This window comes from Dama dama, chromosome 13, assembly GCF_033118175.1.
Source record: "Dama dama isolate Ldn47 chromosome 13, ASM3311817v1, whole genome shotgun sequence".
Lineage (NCBI taxonomy): Eukaryota > Metazoa > Chordata > Mammalia > Artiodactyla > Cervidae > Dama > Dama dama.
Genome location: NC_083693.1, coordinates 33,982,861 through 34,004,369, shown reverse-complemented (window position 1 = coordinate 34,004,369; position 21,509 = coordinate 33,982,861). Strand labels below are relative to the sequence as shown.

The window sequence follows — 21,509 nt, the reverse complement described above, 5'->3', positions numbered from 1 at the left end:
AAACTAAGATCATGGCATCTGGTCCCATGACTTCATGGCAAATAGATGGGGAAACAGTGGAAACAGCGAGACTTTATTTTTTGGGGCTCCAAAATCACTGCAGTTGGTGACTCCAGCCATGAAATTAAAAGACACTTACTCCTTGGAAGGAAAGTTATGACCAACCTAGACAGCATATTGACCAACCTAGATAGCATGTTAAAAAGCAGAAACATTACTTTGCCGAGGTCCATCTAGTCAAAGCTATGGTTTCTCCAGTAGTCATGTATGGATGTGAGAGTTGGACTACAAAGAAAACTGAGTGATGAAGAATTGATGCTTTTGAACTGTGGTGTTGGAGAAGATTCTTGAGAGTCCTTTGGACTGCAAGGAGATCCAACCAGTCCATCCTAAAGGAAATCAGTCCTGAATGTTCATTGGAAGGACTGATGCTGAAGCTGAAACTCTAATACTTTGGCCACCTGATGCGAAGAACTGAGTCATTTGAAAAGATGCTGATGCTGGAAAAGATTGAAGGCAGGAGGAGAAGGGGGTAACAGAGGATGAGATGGTTGGATGGCATCACTGACTCAATGGACATGAGTTTGAGTGAACTCCGGGAGATGGTGATGGACAGGGAAGCCTGGCGCGCTGCAGTCCATGGGATCTTGAAGAGTTGGACATGACTTGGCGACTGAACAAGAGCACTCACCAAAAGACACATACACACACATTCATAGCCCCAAACTGGAAGCTACCCAAATGTCCATCAACAGCAGAATGAACAAATGAACATAATGAGAACTAAGTCGCTTCAGTTGTGTCCAACTCTTTGTGACTCAACGGACTATAGCCTGCAAAGCTTCTCCGTCTATGGGATTCTCCAGTCAAGAATACTGCAGTGGGTTGCCATGCCCACCTCTAGCAGATCTTCTCAACCCCAGGGACAGAAACTGCATCTCTTACATGTCCTGCATTGACAGGTGTGTTCTTGATTACTAGCGCCACCTGGGAAGTCCAGAATAAATAAATAAGTTGTGCTATGTTTGCAATCAGTTAGTGCAATGAGAAGGAGAAAACTACAAACACACACCACAGCGTGGATTTTTTTTTACAATATTATGTTGAGTGACACAAGAGTACATACTGCATGAATGCATTCACACAAAGCTTGAAAACAGGACAAACTAATATATGCCCTAGAAAAAGGGTATGTGTGTGTGTGTGCATGCGCACATGAGTGCTCAGTCATATCCAACTCTTTGAGACCCCATGGACTGTAGCCTACCTGGCTTCTCTGTCCATTGGATTTCCCAGGCAAGAATACTGGAGTGGATGGCCATTTCCACCTCCGGGGATCTCCCCACTAAGGGGTTGAACCCATATCTCCTGCATTGGCAGGCATACTCTTTACCACTGAGCTACCTGATAAGTATACAACAGACAACCAATGAGAACGCACTGCACAGCACAGGGAACTCTACTCAACGCCCTGTGCTGACCTAGATGGGAAGGAAATGCAGACAAGAGGGGATACATGCATACATATGGGCTTCCCAGGTGGCACTAGTGGTAAAGAACCGCCTGCCAATGCAGGATATATGAGACGCGGGTTCAATCCCTGGGTTGGGAAGATGCCCTGGGAGGAGGGCATGCAACCCACTCCAGTATTCTTTGTGTCACAAGGACTCTGACACGACTGAATCGACTTAGCATGGATGCACACATATGGATAGCTGAGTCACTTGGCTGTACAGCAGAAACGAACACAACATTGTAAAGCAACTATATTGCCAACAAAAACTAATTTTAAAAAGTCAGGATAGTCATTCTTCTTTGTGAGATTTTCACTGGAAGGGGACTTGAGGGAGGTTTCTGGGGGTGCTTGTATGTCCTGTTTTGTTTTTTTTCATCAGGATGCTAATTACATGAATGTGTTCCATTTGTGAAAAAGCATCCAGCCAGCCACGTATGATTTGTGCATGAAACTAACTGCATATAATTCATGCATAGAACAAAACCTCACAGCATGCTACTTCATCATTTCCAGTTTATTCTCGATTATATTTGGAGGGGCAGATTTTACATGATAGCTTCAAACCAACCATTATACGTTAACCAAATTTTACACAAGCCATTTGAAAAAAGATCTAAAAATGTGCTTAGTTATTAGTATTATATAACATTGATCAAGCACCAAGAGTGCGCGGAGAGCTTTACAGAACAAACATAGAAAAGACAGTCCCTGCCTTCGAGGATCCCCACTCCTTTAGACTCTAAAGTTCAGAGTCGTGCACATAAAACTTCACCTAATATTTCACACCCCTTTATTCATAAGGCATAAATAAGTAAGTTTGTTGCATTTCTCCTTGTTAATAAATATCGAAACCTTTTCCCCTGTTATACCAACTATTATTAACATTGTTGCCTTTAAATACAAATTTCCAAGGTACAATATACAGTATACTCTGATTTGGTATTCACACAATTGAGCACAATCTTCTTGCAGGCTGGTTATAATATGAAATAGGTTGAATTTCAACATTCACACATTTTTATACCACTGAACAGAATCGTGTATTCTCGGCAGAGCTTTTTTTTTTTTTAAGAAAAAGGAGGTGCCGTGCTCTTAAACTGATAAACTATAAACAAAGACAGCACTGCCTTGATTCCAATAAGGGTATCAGAGCTTATGCAGGTTCCAAACAGTGACTTTCAGCACATCTATTAAGCCAGCCTTGCAGATACAAACCACATAGCTGCATGCCCTAAAATACTAACAATTTATCAGCTAGTAATGGGTGATACAAGTATGATTTGCTTTACTGTATTTTCCATTTAAAGAAGGTACTGGCGTAAAATATCTGAAAACTGTGAGCTGGGAAATATTCTTTGCTTCTCTGCAAGGCTGTGTTTAGAGCAAATTCAGACTGAAAAAGAGGATGTGATGATTACAACTTTATTTGGATAAAGAGATCTAATTTTAAAATAATCCCTTGATAACGTCCAATGGTTCATGTTTTTTAAATGCAAGAGAACCGAAGTGAATTTTGATAATATAATGATTTTCAGTTTAGGCACAAGAAATGGTACTTCATCAGAATATGCCAGATACGGTGGTAGAGGCTGTTGCCTACTACAGAAGTCAGGCCTGACCTTAGGTCGCCCACAGGGAGCTCATAGCAGCAGGAGATGAGAGGCAAATTTTAGAGGAATGGGTAGATGCTTCAATTACCATCCAGACTCTGGTCTTGACCCTTTCTGCAAACAGAGGGATGGAGGAGCTGGAGTGAGTCTAGAGGTCCAGGGAAAGAAAGTGTAACAAGCTTGGGATCAATGGAGAGAAAGAAGCCAACTATGAACTTCACATTTTCTAGACCCCAAGACTCCAAGCATCCATCAGGCTTCACGCCATGGCAAAGGTGCATAACTTGACACCAGACTCAGAGCTACCAAGCTAAGGACAATTGCTTTCCAGAGGAAACACCCTTGCCTGGGGGTCATCTCTCTGTGGTCTCCCATGGGAGTGACCAGGTCTGGATGTTTCCATGATGCAGCAATGAGTGGAGCTGAATTTTAAAGCTACGCTGGACTTAGAGCAAGACTAAATATCTTTGACTACCTCCCCAGATATGAAAAGTGTAGGAGAAAATTCTTCACTTCTATGAGTTGGGAGGGGGCGTATACTTGCCCCCTCCCCAGGGAGCTAGGCACGTGGCCCAAAGAGGGCCCTTTAAGAAGAAACTCACCCAAGGGCAGTGGCCATAGTGGTTTGGTCGATCCGGCGTGATCCTACCTGGCAAATGAAGGAGTCCGAATGGGATTTGACAAATTTTTCTTATCCTGGGTGACTGCATCTCCACTTCTCTGCAAATCACAGGGCAAGAGGTTGGCAACCTACCTACCTCTGCTGCTCTCGTGGCTTAACCTGTGATAAAGGGGAGAGCGTCAGGGCTAGGGTGTTTTCTAGAGTGGTATAGATTGGGAGGAGACTTGGGAATCCACAACTCCCGAGGGTATTAACCTAGAATCCCCTTTGGGCTGAAAGAAACAACCTTATTTAATGTGCCCAAGCCAAAACAGAGCACCAAAAGACTAAATTCTGATGATAGACAGTAATATATATTAATATATTTTTCATTTTCAATTATAAATCCTCAGGTTTCCATACTAAGGCTTAAATTTCAGTCACCTAGCTGAAAATCTATACATAAACATGAGACTATAAATAGAGAACATGAAGACCTCTAAAAACGAAGGTTTACTACAGATGAGAGCATCCATCCTATATTTATTAACAACACAAAATGTTCTGACTCCCCTTTGGGGGAACAAGAGAATTAGACACAGCAAGCTAAGCAATATTTGGAAGATTTTAGGATGGATGCTGAATTCCTATTGCTTTAAAATCTGAGATGCTTCCCAAAACTCCCTTTTAGGAATTTATTCTATCATCGGGCTTCCCTGGAGGCTCAGACAGTAAAGAATCTGCCTGCAATGCAGGAGACCCGTGTTCAATCCCTGGGTCAGGAAGATCCCCTGGAGAAGGAATGGCTACCCACTCCAGTATTCTTGCCTAGAGAATCCCATGGACAGAGGAGCCTGGCGGGCTAGAGTCCATGGGATCCCAAAGAGTTGGACGTAGCTGAGTGACTAACAATTTCACTTTTCTTTCGCTGGAGTGACATGATTCTTACTACCAACATTTATTTATATTCCACTTTGTTCTCAGAAGAATTAAGGTAGCTAGTTTTTGTCCATTGTTTTTCTTTAACCTATAATAAGACATTAGGATCTGACGCTGAAAAGGATTCTTTCTGTTCACTTATGTCAAAGCACCATTCAACAGGTGGAAACTGATATCAAATTCTCATGAATGACAACGGCTTCCTTACACGGGAGAAATCTTGCTCTCAAGTTAATTAACAGAGAAGACAATAAACCAAAATCAGGTATTTAGATAGACATATAGATAGATAGATAGATAAATGGTTAAATAGATCATTTTTTTTTTTTTTTGCACTGCTGACAAATATTTGAAACTCTGGAGTAGGTGCTGGAGTAGTTGAGAACACCTCAGAGCCTTTATCATATTATCGACAAGCTTTCAAAATCTTTTTAAAGCCATTGGAAATGGCTGGTATTATTGGTGCACAGCAACCACGGTTTATAGTTAGAAGGTCAAAGTTCTGCCATTGTCTCTACTTTTCAAGGCACAAGGACAAGTTCCAAAATCAACTCATGGTAAAAGGTGGAGGATCCGTACTACCAGGAGATAGAAGATGGAGGAGATGACCCACACACCAAGGCAAGGATGGGAGGTCCTTTGGGATACCTTGACTTTCAAATGTTGAGCATATATCATTAGCAAGAAGCCCTCCCATGGCTTGGGGTGGCCACTGGAAGGTCTCCTAGCCTGAAGACCTTGGCCTATTAAGCAGAGAGGTCACTTCATGCCATGCCTGACTTGGCGGTCCAGTACCTTTCTACCCTGGGCACCAGGAAGAAGGTCCGGAATGTTTCCATGAAGATCTGCAACAAATAGCATCATGATGACAGAAGGGCAAGTATGAAAAGTCAGTAGCCCTTGATGACAGTCAGCAGAGAAGTAAACAGTAACCCCCTATGGAAACATATCCTGTTACTTCACCTGCAATGGTCTAGGAACATTAAAGAAGAGAGAACCCAGGCTTTTCTTTCTCATCTTGCTCTCTCTTAGTTTCCATTAAAGAAGTATGTATTAACCATCTCCTCTATAGCATATTATCCACCATGAAATGGAAAGAATCCAACCAATTAACCTTCCTCTTCTTTTTTTGTTTTTTTTTTTTTTTTGGCCCAGAATTCAGTTTGTATCTACTGGTTGTCCATTACATTCTTTCGGTAGGAAAAGATATTGCACTTCTTAAAATTCATCCGTGTCATTAAGTCAAAGCTAAAAGGTAGATAGACATCTTTCTAGAATGAATATTTTCTGAAGCCCATCATCAGCATTTGCAGAAAAGCCTCCATGGTTTCTGTTTCAACAAGTGGTGCCTGACCTGCCACGTGATTTTAGACTACAGAGAGAGATGTCAGAGGTCACGAGCCATCGGCAACATTGCCTCCAGCAGCTCATGATTTCATCGTGCAGATGGGCACAACGATCACCAGAATGACCGTGCACGCAGCCGCAGCAATCAGAGCCGCTATCTTGCAGACCTTGGCTCGTCTGAATTCAGCTTCTTTCCGTTTTAGCAATGAGTCGTAGCCCGGAGTATAAATGTCTTCCATCCAATACTCTAAGTTGTTTGGATTTAAAGATTCTTGAGTCTAAAAGTGAAGAGAAGATGTTAGAAAGATGGTGAATATTTGTAAACAGGTAAATATTTGTAAAATATTTGAAGCATCTCAGCTGGTGCTTGAAGCACCCTGAAGCTGTCTGCAGCTGGCAGCAGTGTCCAAGCTGCCCACCAGCCCCTCCTGAGATGGACCACCAAGGACTCGGGGTCCTGCACACCCCAGATTGCATCTGCCCCCTCTTACTACAAAGGTCATGATGGTCTCGACACAGGAAAACCCAGAGGTTTTCTGGGGACAAGCAAAACAGGGCCGAGACAAGCGAGAGTCAACACTTCAAGGGCGCACAGCCAAGAACAGGCTGGCCTCACTGTCGGGGAAGCAGGGAGGGTCACTGACAGATATTCCCCACTTACAGTCCCTAAGAACAGAGATGTTTGAAGCAAGGCTGTTCTATTACTCTGATTCACTTCCCAGTTCTTCAGAAAAAGCCTCTACTGAAAAATCAAAGGCACCTCCCACAGAAGCAGCTCAAACCAAACTTAAAATATTTCCATCTCAAACATGCGTCTGAGCAGGTCAGGCCACTGCTCAAAGGCCAGGTCTACAGACTGGCGGCAGACCACCCCCAGGCCAGGTGCGGCATCCCCAGTGGGAGGCCCCTCCCTGACATTTTGTCTCCTGGTCTTCCTGAGATTAACGATTGTCTACGAGAGAAATATCGTATTTAACCTGTGTTGCCCATGAATCCCGTTCCCCGTGGATGGCTATAATCTATTTCCATAAAGAAAAGCAGTGTTCTCATTTTACAGCAAGCATTTAATAATGTGAGTGGCACACAAAAGCGGCAACACATTGCGATTCCAAGTTGAGGTCTCCTAAATCTCTGAAATACAAGCAAAATATCCATTTTGAAGATGTTCTCAGATTGGTCAATGCTGATAAAGATGGGCATGTTACAAATTATGTACACACACACACACACACACACACACACAGAATTACAAAACAAACACTTCCAAAACTTAAAAAAAAAAAAACCTCAGTGGTACCAGGTTATTGGAATATTGATGATTTTGTCACCCACGTTAGTCATTCTTCACCTGTCCTTCCAGAGCAGTTCTCTGCTCTTCTCCATCTTGCTCTGGTCCCCCCAGATCTTGGTCCACATGGACGCATCCCTGGTGGGTTCCCTGGTGGCTCAGATGGTAAAGAATCTGCTTGCAACGTGGGAGACGTGGGTTCGATCCCTAGGCCGGGAAGATCCCCAGAAAAGGGAATGGCTATCCACTCCAGTATTCTTGCCTGGAGAATCCCATGGACAGAGGAGCCTGGCGAGCTACAGTCAACGGGGCCACAAAGAGTTGGACACAACTGAGTGACTAACACACACACTGGTGGGTTCTGTTGATGGAGCACCAGTCCTCAGGCTCCCTCTCTGATGGACTACATTTCTATCTGACACCTGCTTTCACAGCTGTGAGTCCTGGTGGGTTTCAGAAATAGCTCCCATCTTTGGGCCTTCAGATCCAAAGGCAGCATCAGTCTCTCACTCATGCTGGTCCCTGGGTGCTTGCTGGGCTTTAAACCCCTCCCACACTGATGCTAACAGTCCCCTCCTCCCATTCCTGTCCTTCCATGAGCTCGCCAGCTGCTTCCTGATGGGATGCTGACAGTCCATACACCGTGGACCCCTCTGGCATCTCTACTGCTCTCCTGCTGCTAATGGCCTTCTAGTGCTGGGGCCAGCAGACGCCAACCCAGGAGCTAAATTCAGCCCAACACCTGCCTCTGTACAGCCTACAAGAATGGTCCTCACATTTTTTAATCACTGGGAAAAAAAAAAGAAAAGAAAAACAACAGTCTGGGATATGTGAAAATCATAGGAAATTCAAATCTTAGTGTCAAAAGAGAATGTTTTATCAAAACACAAGCATGTCCAGTCATTTATTTAACACAAATTGTCCATGGTTGCATGAGACTATTATGGGCAGAGCTGAGCAGTTGAAGCCTAGGGTGCTGCAGTCCATGGGGTCGCAAAGAGTTGGACATGACTGAGAGACTGAACTGAACTGAGCAGTTGTGATGACGGAGATTGTAAGGACTGCTGGGTCTTAAGGTAGTTACTCTCTGGCCCTTTAGAGGAGAGTTTGCCAACCTTTGTTCTAATCTATTCAGTTGTTGTTCAGTCACTAAGTCATGTCCCATTCTTTTGTGACCCCATGGACTGTAGCCCACAAGGCTCCTCTATCCATGGGATTTCCCAGGCAAGAATACTGGAGTAGGTTGCCATTTCCTCTTTCATAGGATCTTCCCAACCCAGGGATTGAACCCATGTCTCCTGCATTGGCAGGCAGATTCTTTATCATTGAGCCAACAGGGAAGCCCTCTCCTGGGTAGATATGCTTTATGCACTGCGATTCAGTCAGTGAAATAAACTATTTGTAATTAGCTTTTTCAATAACTGCAAGCAGTCATGACACCCAGTAGCAGAGAGGTGATGCCAAGCTTTCACAGGACCCAGGGAGCATCTTTGATTGACAATTACACCTGCTGAACACTGGAAATGGAAACGGTATCTTTGATGTATCCTCAAGGTGCCATTGCTGGTAAATTTATATCTCAAAGCCAAGAGACAGCAAGAAGATGGTCCAGATGCTGAGGCTGCCATAAGACAGTACCTGGGTCTCTGCAAAGTGATGGAAACAAGGAGGGTGGTGCTTTTCTGCCTTTACCAAGTTCCCGATACCTGTTCTGCTGCTGCTGCTAGGTCGCATCAGTCATGTCCGACTCTTTTGCTGCAAACACCCTCTAAAGGCTATGAAGCTCCTTGCTGTCTTACATTTTGTGAGACTAGATATATTATCCTCTGCTTTTTAAAGTGCTGTCACCTGAAGCTCTCTAAAGATCTTTAAGTTTTTATAATTTCACCTTTAGTGCTTATAAACATTGGCATTTTAAACTCACATATATCCGTAGGAGCAATTCTCTCAGACTCAGCCTTCTGGATATTAAAAAGATGTTTTTCAATCTATGATTCATTCAGTTAATCTGACCATGTCAAGGTTATCCCATGATACTGGTGAGACACTGATTATTCTTCCAGGTGAGCCATTCATACCTCCAGGTCTTCCTGATTCGTGGCATCCTAATACTCACAGAACACAGTGTGGTACCCACAGCAAAGTGTTAGGACCACCTCCAGGAGAAAAGAATCCTATACAGCCTGCTTGCCAGCAGGATGGTGACAGGAGAGGACATGGCCTGAAGGGTCAAGTGATAAGCAGCAGGCATGTGGACATAAGGTGCAGGAGGGGACAGGGGCCATGATATCTCCAGGGTCATCCTGATAGCATCACCCACCTGACTCTCAGGATTTGGCCAGAGATGCTTCTCCCCATAACTGCTGTCAGTTAGGGACCAACATAAACCAATGTACTTGTGGTCACTTTAGTAACATGAAGCCCCACTATACTCTCATCAGAAAAATGAAATGGTGGTGAGGCAACATAAGATGAAAGAACAGAAGTCTTATTGCTGGAGAGTCCGACAGGAATTCAGACTTGTCGGACCTCAGCAAGTTCTTGAGTTTCTCGGGCCTCAATTTCCTCATTTACCTGCTTGAGATAAACGTCATCACTCCTGCCTGCAGGCCACTGCACCTTGCATGAGAGACTGTGGTAAAAAAGCACCACACAGGGGCTTCCCTGGTGTCTCAGTGGCAAAGAATCCACCTGCCAATGCAGGAGACGTGGGTTCAATCCCTGGTTCAGGAAGATCCTATATGTGCAGGGCAACTGAGCCCATGTGCCATTATTGAGCCTGTGCTCTAGAACCCATGCATCTCAACTACTGAAGTCCGCATACCCTAGACTTCAGGCTCCACAACAAGAAAAGCCACCACAGTGAGAAGCCTACACACCACCACTAGAGAGTAGCTACTGCTCGCCACAACTGAAGAAAAGCTTGCTCAGCAACAAAGACCCAGCACAGCCAAAAATAAATGAATAATTTAAAAAAAAAAACCACTATACAGAGTTGATTGATTTCAGCATCCTTTTGTCAGCCTAAATACCTTTTCAGTCCCTGATTAATGCCAGGTACTTTAAATACATTCTTCTCATGTCTCACAACAACACCACAAGTTAGAGATTATCATGGACATTTAACAGGTGAGGGGACCACAGCTCAAACAGGTGAATGTTCCAGGCTGCACAGCAAAAGAACCCTGGATGAGAATCTGCACTGTGGGAAAACACATTCCTTTTCTCACCACCATACTGCCCCTCCTGCAGACTCTTGGCTTCAGAGCGAGGCAATGTCAGGGAACACCTTGCCATACCAGCCTCCACCAGCATCTCCCCAGCTGCCCTTTAAGTGGTGGGGACATTCAGGGACCTGGACGCGACTGGCAGCATTGAGACAATGACCTTGCTGCCCACAGATCTAACCGGCAGGTGAAGGCAAGGTGCTTCCCTGCTCCCAAGATGATGCAGACACACAGATAGACGCAGCATGGATGGAATCACCAAGATGCAAGTGTGGCCGAAACCCAGCCCTGCCTGTGGTTGAACAGCAAACACACCCTCTAGCCACAACTGCATTCACAGAGTTTCCAGGGGTGGCACTTACCTGGGGCTGTTCCGTACGGAAACATAATCCATAGCTTGGCTCCCACAAACATGCTTATCCCACGGGCTACATGTGGAAGGAGAAATCAGGCTTGTGTTCCATTAACCAGTTGGGCTCAGGTCTTAGGAGCAAGCATGAGAATCTGCACTTGGTACAGAGTCTTAAACGCAACGTTAGCAAATTGATGGCCAAGGTCAATCCATCAATGAAGCATTCCTGTTGCTAAATGTTTACAAGCCAAAAAGCAACATAGCAATCCCCTGGTTACACATCTCTGCCTTATGATGTATTCAGGTCCAGTATTCCATGGTGGGGACCAAGGGAGCTGAAGGGGAGGGAGTGGGTGGCTAGGGCATTCTTCATCCATTTCTGCATCCACCAGGGTGTGGCCAGGTTTCCCCCACCTCACCCTACCCTGGGCAAAGAGGCTCACCTGCAGGTCCAGGGCTGTCAGCTTGCCCTTGTCACCCGAATTGCGTGCATACTCCTCGATGGTCCAGGAAGGCTGGCCCCGCTTCACCTCTGCCAGCTCTGTGAGCCGCATGTCTGTGTACAGAGGGTTGCTCTTCATGTGGGCCTTGAGAGAGGCGGGGTAGGGGTGAGGGCTGAACACCTGCTCCACCAGGAAGCCGTCCTTGGGCTGCTTGGGCAGGCGGTGCTGCGGGGGGATGTCGTACTGCCTGTCTGCCTGCAGAGGGTCACAGAGAAGTCCAGGAGGCCACACAGATGTGGTCAGATGTCACACTGGGCAGACCCCAGCTTTTCATCACTAGGTGCTGCCCAGGTAGCAACATGCAGTCATTCATGAGCAAATAGAAGGATTGCCTGTACTGGGGGACATTTACTAGGAAAAGCTTACAACATTAATACTACTCATACAACCCAACATTTCTGTGCCAGAAAGAGATGATTTTATCTAATCTTCATGCCATGACTACTACTATTAACACACATTATTCTGGTAAGGAAAAGAAGACCAGAAAGACTCAGTAATTTACCCCAGGGAGCACAGCTGCTAATGGCAGGGAGCTGGAATTTAAATTTAGCCTCTAGCTTCAGAAAAGCCTTGTTTAACCACTGCATAGTGCCGCCCCCTCTTTCTTTCCTTCCTTCTTTCTTTTTTCTGCCACACTATGTGGTATGGCAAGATCTTAGCTCCCCAGCCAGGGATCGAACCCATGCCACTTGCATTGGAAGCACAGTCTTAACCAGTGGACCACCAGGGAAGTCCCAGCCCCCTCTTTCTATTACCAATTTCTACCTGGTCCTGAGGAGTAAAAGGTATAGGTATTCTCCCCAAGGAGCTGGCCAAAACTACGGATGACACCCTGCTTCTCTGGATGGAAGAAGCCAAGTCAGAAAGTATATGGTGAAAGCCTCCGCTGGTTTTCAGGAACATCTGCTCAGCCTTCAAGACAGGGAACAGTCTGGACCACAGTGTGGAGGCAGGAAGGTGCCTGACACCACTAGCATCACTGAGGCTCTCAGTCCCTAGTTCTGAACCTGGGGCTCTGCTCTCCATGAATCCTGTTATAACCCAGGTCTTCTGATACTTTCTAACTTCAGGCCCTCAGATCTCCGCACACATGTCACTTCCTCCAGGAAGCACTCCCTGACCCACCAAGACCAGGTCAGTGCCCACCTATGAGACCCCTTCAGACTGTGTATGGAGCTCATAGCCAGCACTGTCCCACTGAACTATAATGGCCTGTCCATCTGTCTGTCTGTCTCCTCCACTGGACTGTGAGTTCCTCAAGGGCAGAGGCCTATCCTGATCACTTTTCAATGCCACATTTGGCAAAGTCACAGCACTAAGGAGAAGGTGCTCCAAGCTTTATAAAAGGGATGGATGCAAACACTATGGGGTTTCCCAGGTGGTGCCAGTGGCAAAGAAGCTGCCTGCCAATGCAGGAGATGTAAGAGACATGGGTTCGATCCCTGGGTTGGGAAGATCCCCTGGAGGAGGGCACAGAAACTCACTCCAGCATTCTTGCCTGGAGAATCCCATGACAGAGGAGCCTGGTGGGCTACAGTCCAGAAGGCTGCAAAGAGTTGGACACAACTGAGCACATATTGCAAGCCAGCTTTTCTGACCTGGAAAGTTACCCACTGCCCACACTTGCCCCCACTGCTCCTACCAAGGAGCTGCTTGTGCTCTAATACAGCAGTTCCTATGTACACCTAAGACAGTTTAAAAATAAAAGCTGGTATCTACTCTGCACACAGATGACTCAAAGAGGGAAATCAGAGACCAGCAAGAAGCCCCTAGGAAGCTTTCAGAGGCTTTTGAATTAAGAGGCCTTGATTCTAGGGGCTATCCAACCATCTCATCCTCTGCCATCCCGTTCTCTTTTTGCCTTCAATCTTTTCCAGTGTCGGGGCTTCCCTGGTGGGACAGAGGTAAAGAATCTACCTGCAATGCCAGAGACCCAGGTTCAATCCCTGGGCCGGGAAGATTCCCTGGAGAAAGAAATGGCAACCCACTCCAGTATTCTTGTCTGGAGAATCCTATGGACAGAAGAGCCTGACAGGCTACAGTCCATGGAGCCAACTATAATCAGACACGACTGAGCAACTGAACAATCACAAAAACAACAAAGCTGGCACCCAGTTATGTGACCTTAAGTGGGCATTACCTCTTTAGACTTCCGATGCCAGTCTTTACTGTCTCCAGGACCTCGCTCTTTGATCTCCTCCTCGCTGATGCCCATGCGGTTGGAGTAAGTGATGGTGCGCCAGTCCCTGGGTGAGTTGGAGATGCTGGCAATCTTGGATTCTGTGGCGCTGTTCTCCTCCGTCAGGGACCTGGAAGACGGCCTGGTGAAGAGGCTTTTTTTTAAGGCCTGGACACGAAGGCTTTCGCTGTTGCTCCCACTGGCATCTGAGCAGCACCAGTCAGCTGTGTTCTCTAGCTTGGGCCCATGGGCACCCTTGTGGGCACGGAACATCCGGGGAGAGGCACTCTCGTCAGATGGAGCCTCACTGGTCAGAGAATTGAGGTCGATCTGCACGCTCACCTTCTCGGGCTGCTGCATCTTCTGGTCTAGTTTATTGAGCTTGCCCAGGACCTGGGAGATCTCCTCACGTACACCCGACAGTGACTCGAGCTTCCGTTCAATCTCCCCGATCCTGAGCACCAGCTTGCACACGCTGGTCTTCAGCTCCTCTTCTGAGTGGTGGCTGTTTTCTGGCCGGCTGCCCTTCTCCCCTTGGCCGCCGGGGAGCCCATTGGTGATTCTGGTGAGGTGGTGCTCTGGCGAACTGTCACAGTCTGACTTATGAAGCTGAGATAGGGACCCCGTGCTGTTGTAACAGGATGACTGCATGACCCCCGTCGAGCCACTGATGCTCATGTCGTCAAGAAACCGGAAGATGTCGCTGATGTCATCACTGACCACTTCCGAGTCATCATCAGAATGCTTCACGGCATGCCGGTCGCTGTACTTGCCCTGCCCAGGAGTGCACAGGTCCTTGCCTGTTTTGGGCTCCAGCACGTGCAGGTCAGTCTGGGTGCCCACGCTGCTGGTGTCTGAGCTCAGCTGCCCGCTGGCACAGCTGATGCTCTTGTCTTTAAACTTTTTGACTGGTTCGTGCTTCTCCAGGTCCACAGGGGGTGGGATCTCTTTAGATTTGAGCCCATTGGGCTTTGCTGAGTAGCCGACTGGGAGGATGGGCTGCTGATCCTGTGGTGTCAGGTAAGCGGGGCATCTGTCCGGGGTTGGGAAGTTGGGTGTCTGACTGTTGGAATTTGGATAACGGAGCTTCTCCTCGGAGGGGTTTCTGTTGAAAAAGGACCGCTCAAAGTCAGGAACTTCTTCGGTGTTGAGGCTCCAGCTTTTGGCCGGCCAGGGGGTCTGCTTGCCTGATTTGCCAGGACAGCGCCGGGCCTCCTGGGTCCCCATCACTGGAGTGGGTCCAAAATATGTGGAGGCTTGAAGGTCATCTAAGCTCTCGTGCTTTGCCCGCCTCTTGTCAGGAACTGGGGAGTACTCGGGGTTCAGGTACTGGCTGCTATAGGGCATCTCAAAGCTGTGGTGGGGGAAGGGCGTCTTGTGGGACTCCTTGCGGGCCTGGGACTTCCTGCGCTCGCCCTCGGCCTTGTTGGCCGGGCTGGCCAACCCAGGGGACACAGCCATCAGGTTGTGAAAGTCCTCTTTGAAGATGTTCCTTTTCTGGACACAGGACTGGACCACGAAGGGCTCGTCGTTCGAGATGAAGTTCTGCTTGATGCCCTGGGGGAGAGGCAGGGAGTCCTGATCAGACATGGACTCGCTCTCGAGGTTCATGGGGAAGTAGGTTCTCTGCATCTCGCAGGGCTGAGGGCTGGCCACCGAGTATGGGGCCAGAGCCTGCAGCCTGTCCAGGGAAGCTGCCCGGTTTTTCACATCTTTGCTGACCCCCAGCAGGAAGTCAGGTTCAGAGGCAGGAATGAACTGTGGACAGTCCTTGCAGTCCACCTTTCTGCACTTGGATGACTGGCGGCTGGGGTAGCCCCGGCTGAAAGGCCTGTCACTCAGCTCACAGTTGAGGGGCTCGCACTCGGCCACGCTGCAGATCTCTGTGTCTGAGCGGCATGAGTCAAAAGAGGCATCTTTCTTGCGCATCTTCTGCTGGCCTCCAGGCAGCTTCTCCTTGGCGGCGCCCCCATTCATCTGGATCAGGTTGAATATGGTCACGATGTCCGCAGCCACCATGATTTTCTTGGACTGCTGGTTGTTTACAGCGCATTTCATCTTGTCTTTGAATAACGTGGCTGGGAAGTTGGGGTCAAGACAGGCTGTATAGAAGAGCACACTTCTCAGTTTGGCAAGCTGGGACAGATCAAAGCGGGCACACAAGGATTTGCAGAGGTCCTGGTAGGAGACAGTATTTTGCTTGCTGTCTAATTCCTCCAAGATCTTCACCAAGAAGAGGGACGTTTCCTGGTTGGTCTCCATGGCTTAGAATTTCACAGGCTAGCTGGTGACACTGGAAACTTCGAGTCAGTTCTGCGGGACTGATGATATGGAGAAATGGTAGGGAAGGGAAAAGAAGATTAGAAACATCAGTGGAGTTTTAAGTCAAGCTGGTCCTGAACCACATAAAGAAATGCAAGGAAAGACTTTTTAATGCTTAGAAATGTTGTAAATGCTTTAAAAATATTTATAAAATACCACGTCATAATTCCCTTCCAAGGAACATTGGACCTGGAAAGTGGGAAATCTAGATTTTTGTCTTAACCTATTGATTAGCACTTAGATGCTGGGCAAAGGCTTTAAACTTTCTGGGAAACTACCTAAATAAATTATGAGTGACTAAAGGAATCTACCTAAAGAAATTATGAATGACTTTGATTTTGCATAAAAATGTTCATTGTGTATATGTGCAACTGATTCACTTTGCCGTACACCTGAAACACAATACTGCAAATCAACTATGCTCTAATAAAATATTATTTTAAATAGTTACAATCATCAAAAAGATGCTCATTATAATAGTGAAAACTAAAACATCTTAAATATCTGAATATTAGGGTAATGCATAAATAAAGCAGGCTGTGATATACAGTGATTTCTCACAAACATTAAAATTACATTAATGTAGGGCTTCCCTGGTGGTATAGTGGATAGGAATCCTCCTGTCAATGCAGGGGATATGGGTTAGATCCCTGGTCCGAGAAGATTCCACATGCTGTGGAGCAACTAAGCCTGCACATCACAACTAGTGAGCCCTCGTGCCCTAGAGACAGTGCTCTGCAACAAGAGAAGTTACTGCAATGAGAAGGCGGTGCACCACAATGCAGAATAGACTCTGCTCACTGCAACTAGAGAAAGCCTGTGCACAGCAACAATGACCCAGGGCAGCCACAAAATAAATAAATTACATTAATGTATATCCTTACAATGGAATACTACTCATCAATAAAAAGGTACAAATTACCAGTACATGTAGTAAATGACATGAATGAATCTGAAATGTATGGTGCTTGAATGAAAGAAGCCAGACTCAAAAGGCTACCTATCATATGGTGATTTTGTCGCTAAGTCATGTCCGACTCTTGTGACTCCATGGACTGTAGCCTGCCAGGCTCCTCTGTCCATGAAATTTCCTAGGCAAGGATACTGGAGTGGGTTGCCATTTCCTTTTCCAGGGGATCTTCCTGATTCAGTTATCAAACCTGAATCTCCTTCACTATAGGCAGATTGAGCCACCAGGGAAGCCCCTCTTATTATACGGTTCCATTTTTATTATATTCTGAAAAACAGATCTGGGGCTGCCAGACACTGGATGTGAAGCAAGGTGTAGGCAAAATGGCAAGGTGTAGACAAAACTCCATTCTGGATGATGGAGCTCTTTCACATCTTGACTGGAGTGGTGGTTACATGTCTCTCTGCATTTGTCAAAACTCACAGAACTGTGTGCTAAAACGTGTGAATTTTACTTATGTAAATTATATCTTGATTATAAAATTACACATTGGAGACTTTTGATGACAAAAGAAAACTGAGGAATGACATTCTGAGTGAAAAATGTAAAAATGAATCTGTATCTGTAGTAAGATCTTAATTATATAAAATTATATCTTCTTGGAAATGAAACTGAAGGAAAATAATATACACTAAAATGTTAATGGCTGTTACCTTTGGATTGCAAATATAGATTTTCATTCTGAATTAGTCATCTTTGTTTCTCAATATTTTATTATGCAAATTTTCAAACATACAGCGAAGTTGAAAGAATGTTACAGTGAACACTCATATAGCCACCATCTGGATTCCACCATTAACATTTTACTATATTTGCTTTATCACATATCTATCCATCTACCCTTCATGAAGCCATCTTATTTTTTTAAATGCACTTCAAAACAAATTGCAAACATCTGTGTACCTCCTCCTAAAGATTTCACTGTGCCTATAATTAACCTAAGTCCAATAATTGTTTAGTTTCTCTTTTATTAATAAGATTTACATACAATGAAGTGCACAAAATTTGTGTGTATTTGCTGAAGTTGTAACAAATGTGTGTGCCTGTGTTAAAAGCAAAACCCCTATAAGATCTAGAATGTTCCCATTGCCCCAAGTCCCTCATACCACTTCCCATTCAATGGCAGTTCTTATTTTTTATAGATAACATTAATATTTTCTTCATAATTTTTCTTCTTTTCCAAAATTCCTACCATGACCACACATTGTTTTTTGTCATCACCAAATCAACACAGGAGACGTTAAGAGATGCAGGTTCAATCCCTGGGTCGGGAAGATTCCCTGTAGGAGGGCATGGCAACCCACTCCAGTAATCTTGCCTGGAAAATCCCATGGACAGAGGAGCCTGAAGGGCTACAGTCCATAGGGTCACAAAGAGTCGGACATGGCTGAAGAGATTTAGGATGCACACATACAAACAATAATTAATCTTATTTTGAAGTGGAAAGAAAAATCTACATTAATGAAACTTGGATGGAAAAATGAAAAACATCAAGCCAAATATGGAGCCAATTTCTGAGATTTATAAGGAAATATCAAATTACACATGAGAACCTTGCCAGTCACTACTTAGCAGAGGCATTTTGACGACTGACTTATAGATTGTCAAGTTGACTTGACCCATACACAGCCACGGAGCTTCCCAAGTGGCGGCGCTAGTGGTAAAGAACCCGCCTGCCAGTGCAGGAGGCGCAAGAGACATGGATTCAATCCCTGGGTCAGGAAGATCCCCTGGAGAAGGAAATGGCAACTCACTCCAGTATTCTTGCCTGGGAAAATCCCATGGACAGAGGAGCCTGATGGGTTACAGTCCACAGGGTCGCAAAGAGTGGGACACAACTGTGAGCACACACACACACAGTCTGTTTTCTAGGGGAACAGCGTCTTTTTTAGGGGTTAAATTTCAGCTTCTCTGGACCACGGGTTCTCTCTCCACCCTGAAGGCAGTGCTCCCAATGAGAATCTATACCCTCTCTCCATGAACGTCTGCAGGGACATGCAGAGATGAGTGGCCTGGATTTTCTTGTATGGAAAAGGCAGTTGAGCTCTGAGAGGCTCTGCTCCTGCCCAGAACAAGTCACAGGGAAACCCTCATCTCCCCACACAGCTCTCCCTCCCTGCCCCATCCGCCCACTTCGTCTGATGGGAGTGCTGCATGTCAGAATGTTCTGGTTTGCTCCAGGCGGGGACAACCTGCCAAGCTCAATCTTCAAGGAAACAGGCACAGAAACCTGAGTGGAGGACAAATGAATGTAAATACTGAGGGAAGAGCAATTACAACTCAGGCACATCAGATTTTATATACAGGGGACACAAAGCATTTTCAGAAATTCTAGAATTATTTCAGAGATTTCTAGAATTCTTGTAACAATCTTAGGAGGCTTCTTTCACTATCAGTTTCTGACAGACCAGCAAACAAGTTCGGAGCCCTGCAAGCAGCAAGCGGGAGCAACAAGGATCCTCAGAGCTGGACTCGCAGTCCAACCCCATGGACCTCCCCCAAACCCAAGACCCCACTTTCCTGTGACGCTGTCTCAACTTTCTATTCTACTTTGTGTGGTGAAAATTCTACTAATCCCAGGTCAAATAAGAACTTGGAAAATCAAGGCCCAGCATCTCCTGAAGTGAATAAAGGCAACACAAGTGGGATCTGTCTAAACCTGAGTTGTTTTCTATTAAGACTGAAATTTAGGGGATTATGAACGGCTGGCAGGGCAGGCAGGTGCCCCTGTGCCAATGGACGCATGCCTGCTGTGTGCTTAAGGCGATTAATCACCGCAGAGAAATCCATGTAGATTTTCTACAATGTGCCAATGAATGCCAGAGAGGAATAAGGAGCAAAATAGAGGCCAATCGAAAAACAATTTCTAGGCTCTGTGCAATAGGATCTGGCCTGCAGCACACGGTCCCTGGCAGCTACCTCTTCAGGTCACAAAACAGCTCTGCGGTGTGGGAAGAGTGCTCCCATTTTGCAGATGAGGAAACTGAAGAGAGGGGAGGGAATGTGAGCTGCTTGGGGCCCAAATGGACCACAGCCCGGGCTGGGGATGCTATGGGCAGAGTAGTAGGCTCCGTCTTGTGCCAGGAGGAGGGAAAGCATTGCTGCTAAGGGACAGAAGTGAACTGGGGCGGGCGGGAGGTGCTGAACAGGACAGGCACTGCAGTTAGACCACCTACTATGTGCCGGGGCTTCACACAGAACGTCCTCAGCAGCCTGGAGAGTACAGCACCACCACTCGGCCACCTGTGCAGTAGGATGAGGGAAATGAGGCCAGAGGGAGAAGGAAATGCCAGGTCTGAAGCCAAATTTGCTGAATGCTGGATCTTAGATGCTTCTCTTAGTGATGACAGAGCAAAGAGGAAATATCAGCCCGAGATCTCTGGGGGCTAAGTGAATCTGCTGTGGAAGGTGCACATGTGTGTGCACATGGAGACACACACAGTCACACAGAGCAACACACTCAGACACACTCATACACTCACACATACTCATACATGTTCACACACACAGTTACACACAGAGACACAAAGACACACTCATACACTCACACACATTCATACACACACAGACACACTCATACACTCACACACATTCACACGGGGACACACACTCAGACACTCATACACTCATACACTCACACACATTCATACAGATAGACTTATACAATCATACATGTTCATACAGAGACACACAGACACACTCATACACTCACAGACATTCACATAGAGACATATACTCACAGACATACTCACATATTCACACATGTTCGCACCCAGAGACACACACACAGACACACTCATACATTCACACACATTCATACATACAAATCCTCTGAGCAACATTATGTACACTGAGCAAGGGACCACCGTGAGTCCCCAGGCCAAGCCCCTCCACCTTACAGACTGGAAAACAGGGCCGAGCATCATCATTTTTCAAAACTACATGGAGAGCTAGTGGCAGAGTCAGCCCCAGTTCACAGGGCTCCTGACACCTTGCCATTTTTACAAGTGTCTGTGTAGAAACTGTCAGGCTTCAAAGAAGCAGAAACCAGAGGCTGGGGACCTGGGGAGAGTGAGATGAGTCCCAGCCACTGGGAAAGGCCAGTTTTGCCAAGGAGGCACCATCAGCAATGGCCTTGAAGACTGAAGAGGAGGAGGGTGTGTGATGGTCCAGAGGAAGGAGACAGAGGGAAGATTCCAAGGCAGAGGGAGCAGAGGGCAGAGGAGTGAAGGGGTGACGTGGTAGAGTCTGTCTGTGTGGTCAGGATAAGCAGGGGAACATCCATAGAAGGCAGAGTGCTCAATATGGGCTAGGTGTCTGGACTCGATTCTGCGGGCAGTGAAAGCTGGGAGCAGCGGCAGAGCAGGTGCCAGAAGGGCCGGACCTGCAGCTCAGATGAGCATTCACCCACAGGATGCAGACTGGGGCCCACATTCTCTTGTCTGCAACGCCTCCTGCATACACACAGCCAGGAGGAGAACTCCAGGCTTTTCCATCTCCGGACACATGGCTATTTCCACCACATGTCTACAGCTTCGGGAAGGGCCAGAACCAGATTCTGGACTTTTCCCCACTCCCTCATGATGCCATGTGTGATCCTCATGTTGTGCTCCAGCTTGACTAATGCAGCTGTCCAATCTATGAGGCTCAAA

The 21,509-nt window shown here is 46.3% G+C and overlaps 1 protein-coding gene across 1 annotated transcript in view; it reads right to left on the bottom strand.

The window, feature by feature from the left end:
• Positions 1-2,059: 2,059 nt before the first annotated feature.
• MINAR1 (membrane integral NOTCH2 associated receptor 1) overlaps positions 2,060-21,509 on the bottom strand; it is a 37,008-nt gene continuing 17,558 nt past the window's right edge. Inside the window, exons 2-4 of the mRNA XM_061159620.1 lie at positions 13,527-15,886; positions 11,324-11,578; positions 2,060-6,291 (exon numbers count right to left, since the gene is read on the bottom strand). Coding sequence (XP_061015603.1) covers positions 6,094-6,291; positions 11,324-11,578; positions 13,527-15,827 — 2,754 coding nt within the window. The 5' untranslated portion in view covers positions 15,828-15,886 and the 3' untranslated portion in view covers positions 2,060-6,093. The remainder of the gene's footprint in view (positions 6,292-11,323; positions 11,579-13,526; positions 15,887-21,509) is intronic.